Raw genomic sequence first — 10,194 nt, 5'->3', positions numbered from 1 at the left:
TTTTCCATTCTTTTCCCTATAGTTTCTGTTTCTTTTTGGAATTCAGATGTTCCATCCTCCAGTTCACTAATTGTAGCTTCTGTCTCCTTAGATCTACCATTGTAGGTATCCATTGTTTTTTCCATTTTTTCTTCTTTGTCCTTCACTCCCATAAGTTCTGTGATTTGTTTTTTCAGATTTTCTATTTCTTCTTTTTGTTCAGCCCATGTCTTCTTCATGTCCTCCCTCAATTTATTGATTTGGTTTTTGAAGAGTTTTTCCATTTCTGTTCGTATATTCAGCATTAGTTGTCTCAGCTCCTGTATCTCATTTGAACTATTGGTTTGTTCCTTTGACTGGGCCATATCTTCAATTTTCCGAGCATCATCCATTATTTTCTGCTGGTGTCTGGGCATTTAATCAGATTTCCCTGGGTGTGGGACCCAGCTGGTTGAAAGGTTTTTCTGTGAAATCTCTGGGCTCTGTTTTTCTTTTCCTGCCCAGTAGGTGGCGCTCGTGGCGCTCGTCTGTCTGCGGGGCAGTCGGCCCGGGAAACCGCGCGTGGAGGCGGGGGTCGCTGGCCGCCACGGCTTGGGGGAGTGCCGGTCCAAATTGCCCAGCTGGCCCGAGACGCCAAGCGTGATGGGAGGGCCCCGCTATCCAACGTTCCCAGTCGGACCGGGGAGCCACGTGCGTGGAGGGGACCCCAGTCGCCAGCCACCCCGGCCGGGAAAATGCGCGCCCCTTGGGTATCTCACCGCAGCGGATTCTCCCTACCCGTTCAGCCGTTCCAGAATGGGGTACGCTGTCTTTTTGGTCTCTGTCGTGACTCTGGGAGCTGTTTCGTATTGTTTCTGTTTCTTTAGTTGCTTTTCTGGAGGAGGAACTAAGACCCGCGCGTCTTACTAAGCCGCCATCTTCTCCGGAAGTCTCCATATGTATTTTTTAAACAGCTTTACCGGAATACAGTTTACATTTGAACAACTTCACCCATTAGAAGTTCTCAAGTCAGCAGTTTTTAGTATGCTAACAGAGTATATGCACTATTGTACCTGATCTCACATGAGCAGTTTGCATCTGGCTTTTTCTGTGAAATTCATCCACGTTGTTCCAGAGAGCACGGGTTTGCTCTCATTGTTGCATAGTTTTCCACTGTGTAATATGCACCATTTATTCATTCAACTGCTGTGTGCATGGATTGTTTATAGCTGGGGTATTCTACCTTGGTGCTACCGCGAAGGTCTTGCAGATGTTTTTGATGCACAGTTATGCACATTTCTGCTGGATGCATGTTTAGGAGTGGAATTTATGGCTCATTAGACAATATTTATGGTCAGAATGGCTGATTAATGCCAAAGAATTTCCCAAAGTAGTTGCACCAATTCCCACCACCTTGCCAATATATTTTGTTGTCTATATTTTGGGCATTTTGACAAGTGCATATTAGTGCTGTATTTTGTTTTTTTAATTTTTGAACATTTCACCTTTAACTTTGAACTAAATTTAGACTTACGAAAAAGTTGTAAATCCTTAGCAGTTCCCATTTTTAATGTAGTCAACAAATCAATCTTTTCCCTTATAGTTAGTGTTTCTAAATATCTGTAGCCTCTTTAAGATGATTTGTTTCTTTTTAAAAAAAAAAACATTTTGGGTGCATGACTAATTTAGTAGTTAGAATGCCTGCCTTCCATGTGGGAGACCAGGGTTCAATTCCCGGAACATGCACCCAAGAAAAATAAATATAAGTTTATTTTTATTGACAAATCTTCATAACTCATACAGTCCAAGGACAGTGTACTATGAATGGCCCACAATATCATCACAGAGTCCTATATTCATCATGATGATTATTTTTAGAATATTTGCATCACTCCAGAAAAAGAAATGAAAAAAGAAACTCTACATCCCATACCCTTTACCCCTCCCTGTCTTTGACCACTTATATTTCAATCTACCCAATTCATTTTACCCCTTATCCTTCCTATTATTTATTTATTTTTATCCATATTTTTTTACTCATCTGTCCATACCCTGGATAAAAGGAGCATTAGACACAAGGTTTTCACAATCACACAGCCACATTATAAAAACCATATCATTATACAATCATCTTTAAGATTTAAGGCTACCAGAACACAAATCAACATTTCAGGTACTTCTTTCCAGCCTCTCTAAGACACCATAAACTAAAAAGGGATAACAATATAATGTATAAGAATAATCTCCAGGATAACCTCTCAACTCTGTTTGAAATATCTCAGCCTCTGAAACTGTATTTTGTCTCATTTCTCTCTTCCCCTTTTTGGTCAAGAAGACTCTCTCAGTCCCATGTTGCTGGGTCCTGGCTCATCCAGGGAGTGCTGTCCCACAATTCCAGGGAGATTTACACCCCTGGGAGTCATGTCCCATGTAGGGGGTGGGGGGGAAGGCTGGGCGTTCACCTGCCAAGATGACTTAGAGAGAGAAGCCACATCTGAGCAACAAAAGAGATTCTCTGGGGATGACTCTTAGGCATAATTATAATTATGCCTTTTATTATGCCTTATCTTTTAATTAATTATCTTATAATTATGCCTTATCTTTTGCAGGAATAAGTTTCATAGGAATAAGCTCCAGGATTAAGGGCTCAGCCTATTGATATGATTGTCCCCACTGCTTGCTAGAATATCAGGAATTCTCCAAATGGGGAAGTTGAATATTTCCTCCTTTCTCTCCAGTCCCCCAAGGGGACTTTGCAAATACATTCTTATCCACTGCCCAAATTGCTCTGGAATATACCAGGCCATCACACTAACCTAGACAAACCAACAAGATCTCATGCCATATTCAAGATTCCATGTACTTACGGTGTTCAACTAAACTGACCATAGCAGTTAAATTAGGTAATGTGCTACCAAAAATACAAATTTTTCACCAAATAAACATCTCTCCCTTTCATCTCACACAGAAATTGAAGTTTTAAAATATAGACCATATCATCCTTTATCCTGTTATTCTGATTTACCTTAGTCCTACCCAGATGACTTTCATTCATATCTCTAGTCGAAGTCTGATCCCTTTTACAACTTTTTTTAAAAGTTTCTGTATGGGGTAGTGCTGACTTTCATAGCTACAGAGTTCAAACTCTGAGTCTCATAAACACCCAAAGTTTCAAGGAACCACCAGGTTATATACGAATAGCTGAGTATCTCAGAATTTAGAAATAATAGTTACAACTCCTGAATATACTTACAATAAGATGGTTGGTTTTGATGCCTATATTTGCAGGCAGGCAACCCCTAAAAGCCTTCCCAAGTGACTATTAGGCTGGTTAATTTCTTTGTTACCTCTTTCCTATAATGGCTCGGGGCCCATTCATGAAGGGACTCTAAGAAAAGAGAAAAATTCCTGTGTGACTTTCTGGAGACAATCCCATGATACAATCTCTGCGTCCCTGAGTCTCTGTGACTCTGGAGGTTGGCACCACTCTCATTCTGTTGTCCTTTTGAGATCATCTTTGGCTGAGATAGCTGGAATCTGGTCTAAGGAGAAGCCCAGCAGTTCCTTGAAGGTCAGATCCAACGACCCAAGAGCAAGATCCCCTGGCGAAGAGAGGAGACCTGTGACGGGAAGAGAATTGCATATCCAGTCTTTCAGGGTTAGGGAGTTAGCCATCCAGGAGTTCTTTATGAGCTGAGCTCCTTAAGGATTTGTGCTTCCTTGGGGAAGAAATGACAGTGAACATTTAGCTAATGAAGAAATTTGGAAAGTGAGCTTCCAGGGTTACAAAGACTGCAAATTATCTGCCAGTGACCACTCCACTTCCTAATCTCTGCTCAGGTTAGGAAGCAGCACACCTGCTCCCCCCAGATACCATCCATCTTGCCCCAGGGCCTCTACTTTACAGAGTCCTTCTGCATTCCTGAGAACAGGGCTTCTGTCTCCACTAATAACATCCAGAGGAGAAGTGGAGAATTCCACACTGATGACTCCAAGGTCATCCAAAGTGTCTCTGTAAAGGCTGTTTAAATTTGAACAGGTCTTTTTTTTTTTTTAACCAGGCTATCTGGAGGACATCAGAGTGGAAGGAGTAAGTACAGTTGAAGTTATACATAAATTCTAAATTAATTCATGACCCTCTTTTTCATATTTGCTTTCTCCTTTCATTCACGTTGTGACCATCTTCCGTTATTTCCATCTTCTACTCTGCCTATGAAATTCCAGGGACTCTTTCTCACTTAAGTATATATTAACCCCTTCAGAAGCTTGATAAGTGTTCTACGGTTCTCTGGTTTCTCTCATCCTTTGGTCATGGTGAGGTGGGTTTGGCTTTTCAGTCTTCCCATTCCTTATCCTGATTTCATCCTTGAATATGAGGCCCATTACCTGGAACAGACTCTAAGAGAGAAGGTTGAGACCTATGAAAACCTGTTAGTCTCCTTCCCGGCTGGTCTGCTTCTCTTTAAAAAAACAAAAATTATGTACTCTTTTAAAGAAATGGAATAGCATGGTAAGCAATAAAATAAACGTCCTGTGAATGCCTTCCAAAATATATTAATACTGACATTTTGCCAGGTTAGCTTCAGACATTTTTTTCCAGAGATAGAGTTTATTACTAGGCACCTTCATATAATCTGTGATGAAAGAAAATGGTGGAGTGAGGTCTAGGGGCTTGTAGGTTGAAGTCTAAGCTACTGCACATGTCTGGTGGGTCCACGTTTGGTTCAATCCAGTCTTAGAGCTTCAGACACTTTTACAAATATTACATACACAAACCAAACCTTCTTTATTGTTGTTAGCCTCCTTCTGTTCCCACAGGCCACCACTCTCTATGATTTGGTGTTATTCACCATGTTTTATTTAACATCATTATTACACATGAAAGTGTCTCCCCAAATACTCCTCTACTGTAGAAAATTGTAACAAACCCAAATGATCAAACCAAGAATTGGATTTTTAAATGAATGAACCAAATTTCTTATATCAATATTAATATATTGTTAATTGAGCTAAAAAATAAAGTTGCTGAATGACAGAGTAAAAATGCCATTTAATGTAATATATAAACATATCACTTATATGTCATAACTCATATAAACCTCCCCAGGGGAATGATGCACGTGAAATACAGTATCATGGTTACCCCATGGCAAAGCAAGAAAGAATTGAGACCATGTGGTAACATACCGGGGCTTCAGTGATGCCTGTCTTATTTTATTTATTAAACAAAACTAGCAAACAAAACCAGAAACAAGTCTGCTACAATATTCGCATTGATCATACTGTGGTTCAAGTCTTTCATTCTCACTCTTTTTACTTTTCAGTACGCTTGAAATACGACATTATAAGAATAGGCAATGGTTGAGTTGAGGGTATATATACTTACATAAAATTCACCATGCTATAGCTATCATTGTAGAAATTGTTTTTCTCTTATTTTTTCATTCTTTGATTTTATACATCTAGAAATTAAATATTTTGGTTTTGAATATCTTTATATGTGACATGCCCATTTGTAAAATGATATTTGTTTAGGTTATTTCTTCTCTCTGCCTCCTAACAATAGGCGGGCAATCAGTAGGAGTTTTAAAGATCTAGGACATTATTTTTAAGTGTTCTCTCTTCTACCCTTCGCTTCCCTCCTACCATCAGGACATGTCTACAGTTAAAGACAGTAAGAATAGGAAAGGTCAAGAAAGCGCCGCGTATGCTGAACACTGGGCTTCACGCTTCTCACCTATTCATTCATCACCTCTGCAACAACTGTGTACATTTTTACAGAAGTACCCATTATACAAATGAGGAAACTGACACTGCTCAAAGAGATTCAGGTACATTCCCATGTCACAGAACTAGCAACTGGGGATTCACGATTGAAACAAAGAGTGTCTTAGTCTTATCCCGAAATGTTTGACATTTTTATGATCACTTATCTGTCTCCAGGATAATTGCACTCACTGATCAGGGCCTCTATTTGCAAAGTAAAAGGCTTGGATTAGGGAAATTCGCTGTGCCATTTAACTGAACACATGCTGTGATTCCATGGAACGTTTTCACTGATCCCTGAGACACTATTACACAAAGTCCTAAATTGTTAGGTTATAAGATGAGTAGGCAGGTGCTCTGACATTCCCAGCACATGCCAAACCTTTATTGACTTCTTTGAAAGCTCCAAGATGCATTTCTCATGGATCTGGGAAGCAGAAAAGGCATAGGAGAGGCATGGAGTTAGTGCTTTGCTGATCCCATGGACTCTTCCAGGAATTGCTGCAAAGACTCCTGAACCAGGGGCTGCGGCAGCCAGACCAGGAAAAATAAGAAGGAGGGTCTAATCTTCTATTATTTACTCTTAACATTTTCTTTTCCAGTACTGTCTATTAGTTATGTCAATGAAAGGGATGGGTGAAAACAAGTAAAACTAAAGGGAGGCACCTATGCTACTGGTGTGGGGGTTATTTCCACAAACTACAATAAAAAAGGGAAAAGGAGAGAGAAAGACACCAACAATATGCTATAAAGAGAGTAAAGTAAAGGCCAAATGGATCTACCCAGACTACTAATCCATACATGGCGAGTAAACGTAAATCCTGCAGATATGTGAAATTTTTGCAATTAATTATATCCCCTTCTTTAACCTCCATTCATGTGGTCAAAGGTAGTTACACAGAAAATATCATGGGTATCTGTTTTAGAAATTACTGTTGAAAAAGAGGTAAAGAACTTCCAAAACCAAATCTCTTATCTTCTCACCCAGACAGAAAGATAAAACTAGGGAACGAGTGCTGATGGTTTTGCTATGTGCATACATCACACCAAAAACTTTAAATATTTATAAGTCACCATATTATCCTGTAAGAGTAATAATCCAGCTGCATTGACTTCAACCTCCTTTCTCTCCTTCTGCCAGGCGTCTGGGGGCTTGCTTACCTGTTAATGGCCTGGATATCAAAGTTAGCTAATTATGGCACATTTTCTCTCTAAGACCACAAAGATCTAATACTTAAATATTATTGCTATTTTCTTTAATTTGGCTAATACCCCATATGTAGCCATAGGTAGCGTATACATAGTCATGTGTATAGAGAGCCCATATGTATGACATATATGTACTATGTACATATCGTGTGTGTATGTGTATATAATTCTCTCCCACAATTCTGTTATGGAAAAAAATGTTTCACCTTAGCTTTGGAGGATATTTTAACTTTCAACTAATGAAAATGGGGGGGGGGGTGCAAGGGTAGCTGAGTGTTAGAATTCTTGCCTGCTGTGTGGGAGACCCAGATTCGATTTCCTGGCCCATGCACTTTCCCAAAAAACAAACAAACAAGCAAGCAAATGAGAAAAAAACAAACCAAACAAAACATCAGTCAATGGTGCTGCAATATGGGATACTCACATGGAAAAGGAAATGTGACCCCCGCCATACATCATACAAAAAAACAATAATAATAATGAAAAGAAAGTCATATTTGCTGAGTATCCCTCTCTTTCTTTGCTTGTTAAAAAGAAATATCAAATAATTTGTGGACACATTTTTAAACCATCACACTCATGGCTTTAAGGCCACCATGTTTGGACTATCTCTGGCGCAGAGATCATTGGGACCAGTATCTCTTAAAATCAGTCCCATATGCAGGTTGCTTCTCTGACTCATAAAAGCCTCATTTTCTCCAGCAGCATTTTCTAATGTTTTCCTCGGGCCCAGAAGATGTGTCGTCTTTTGATGGTGTCAACTGAAACTCCACTAACTCCGGGAGCTAGAATGTGGAAGACTGAAGACCAGGTAGGGATTATAGTTGTCAAAGTAAAATGATGGAAATTGAGTGATCTCACAAGAAGATGAACTCTGGACTTGTTGGACACAGTGCCATAAAATGAATCACGTTAACTATGGAATGAAAGTCATTCCATAGTGCCATCTACTCATTTTATCTTTGGGCAATTTACTAAACATTCCATTCTCCAATTTCCTCAAGAACAGATTAATGAGAATGGCACCTATTCTTTAGGTTTTATAACAGGGCTCCATCGATATTTTAAAAAGACCTATTGTACGATTGCCCACTGAAAAGGGCTAAGAACAGTGACCAATCCAGTTATACTAAGAGCCCCCTCATGGCCAATCTGTGATTTCTAAATTACTATTCACCACTTAAGAGAAACTGGCCTCCATGGAGAAATGGTTGCTTCTCAATATGGGATGGAAAGATATCTGATGGCCCTAGAATATCTTACCTACCAAAGTTAAAAGAGATATGAGAATACTAGGTTCATTTCAAAAGGACTCAAGAGGCAAGTTGAAGAGGCTTCCATTGGCCAAAGATGGGACTATTTGAGAATCAATGCAAATAATAACTGCAAGGGATTATAATACCTCAAATGCATTTAGAATCCAAAGTTTCATAATGATACATGTTCATCTTTGGATAATTCTGGGAACCAATTTATTATTGGATGCAGGAATCAAGATGCATTCTCTCTTTCTTATGAAAACTTTGCCTTAAGGAGAACATGGTTTTGATTAAGGAAAGTCCCTCTTTATGAAAATATTTCAGTAAGTGAGGAAATAAATCAGAAACTCAATAAGAGAGGAAAGAATTAGAATATCAAAATTTTATATCTCTGAATGGAATAATGGATCCAGGCAATAAACACCACAAAAACTGGTAAAACAAACAGTATGTACTTTTTCATGACAATATATAAGAATAATTGTCAAAAATTATACCTAAATATAATCAAGCCCTAATCAAGTCTCTACATCAGGAATAGCAAACTGCTATTCTGCAAAGAGCCAGATAGTAAATATTTTAGCCTTAGTTTTATCATATGGCCTCTGTTGCAACTATTCACCTCTATTGTTGTGCAAAAGCAGTTATAGAAATGCATAAATGGATGATTGCGTTGCAATAAAATATTATTTACAAAAGTAGATAGCAGGCAGGATTTGGCACACAGGCTGTATTTTGTCACCCTGTGTTCTGGAATACACTCTGAAAATTTTATTCTAGAATGAATATTTACTTGAAGGTCTAGTATAATCCTGTGGGTCAGGGCAATGTCTGATTCCTATCTTATTCTCATCAAGTGTCCTTACTTGTCAAAAAAAAAATAGGTGGTAAATAAACCTTGGGAGTCAGGGAGAATTGAGAGGAACAAAATAAGGTAAGGAGAGGTAAGAGAAAGGCAAAGAGAAGGATCTGTCACTGCTTTGATTTCAAAATATAGACAAGAGTAAAGAGTTTTCTCTTCAGTTTTGTTTTCTTGTCCCTCTGTCTTTTCTATTAGATCCATCAACAACATGGAGCCAGGAAACCTATCAGATACTGCTGAATTTCTCCTTCTAGGACTTTCACAGGAGCCAGCACTTCAGCCCCTCCTGTTTGGACTGTTTCTATCCATGTGCCTGGTTACTGTGACTGCAAATCTGCTCACCGTCCTGACCATCATGTCTGACTCCCACCTCCACACCCCCATGTACTTCTTCCTTTGCAACCTGTCCCTTGTGGACATCTGCTTTATCACCACCACCATCCCAAAGATGCTCGTAAACATCCAGACACAGAGCAAATCCATCAGTTACGCAGGCTGTCTCTCTCAGATCTGCTTCGTGCTGACGTTTGCCGGATGGGAAAATGGAATTATCATAATGGTGGCTTACGACCGATTTGTGGCCATCTGCCACCCACTGAGGTACAGTGTCATCATGAAACCCAGACTGTGTGGGCTGCTGGTTCTGCTGTCCCTTATCATCAGTGTTCTGGACGCACTGCTCCACACTCTGATGTCCCTACAGCTGTCCTTCTGTGCGGGCTTGAAATGTCCCACTTCTTCTGTGAACTAGCTCATATTCTCAGGCTCACCTGTTCCGATATCCTCATTAATAACATCCTGGTGTATTTAGTGACTGGTCTCTCGGGTGGTGTTCCTCTCGCTGGGATCATTTTTTCTTACGTTTGAATTATCTCCTCCATCCTGAAAATCCCATCAGCTGGTGGAAAGTACAAGGCTTTTTCCACCTCTTGGTCACACTTAAGAGTTGTTTCCTTGTTCTATGGGACAGGCTTTGGGGTGGACCTTAGTTCGGCAGGTAATCACTCGTCCAATAAAAGTGCAATAGGATCACTGATGTATACTGTAGGCACACCCATGATGAACCCCTTTATCTACAGTTTGAGGAACAAAGACATGATGGCAGCCTTGAGAAATTCTAGAATATCTTCTTTCCGTTGA

The 10,194-nt window shown here is 39.7% G+C and overlaps 1 protein-coding gene across 1 annotated transcript; it reads left to right on the top strand.

Moving 5' to 3' along the window:
• Positions 1-9,253: 9,253 nt before the first annotated feature.
• LOC143649177 (olfactory receptor 7G3-like) lies at positions 9,254-10,194 on the top strand. Its single transcript, XM_077119377.1, is given in 2 exon segments — positions 9,254-9,770; positions 9,773-10,194. Coding segments are annotated over 2 exon segments (930 nt in total). The 5' UTR covers positions 9,254-9,262.

Source organism: Tamandua tetradactyla, chromosome 11, assembly GCF_023851605.1.
Source record: "Tamandua tetradactyla isolate mTamTet1 chromosome 11, mTamTet1.pri, whole genome shotgun sequence".
Lineage (NCBI taxonomy): Eukaryota > Metazoa > Chordata > Mammalia > Pilosa > Myrmecophagidae > Tamandua > Tamandua tetradactyla.
The sequence above is the reverse complement of the archived record's forward strand: the minus strand, read 5'-3'. Positions and strand labels throughout refer to the sequence as shown.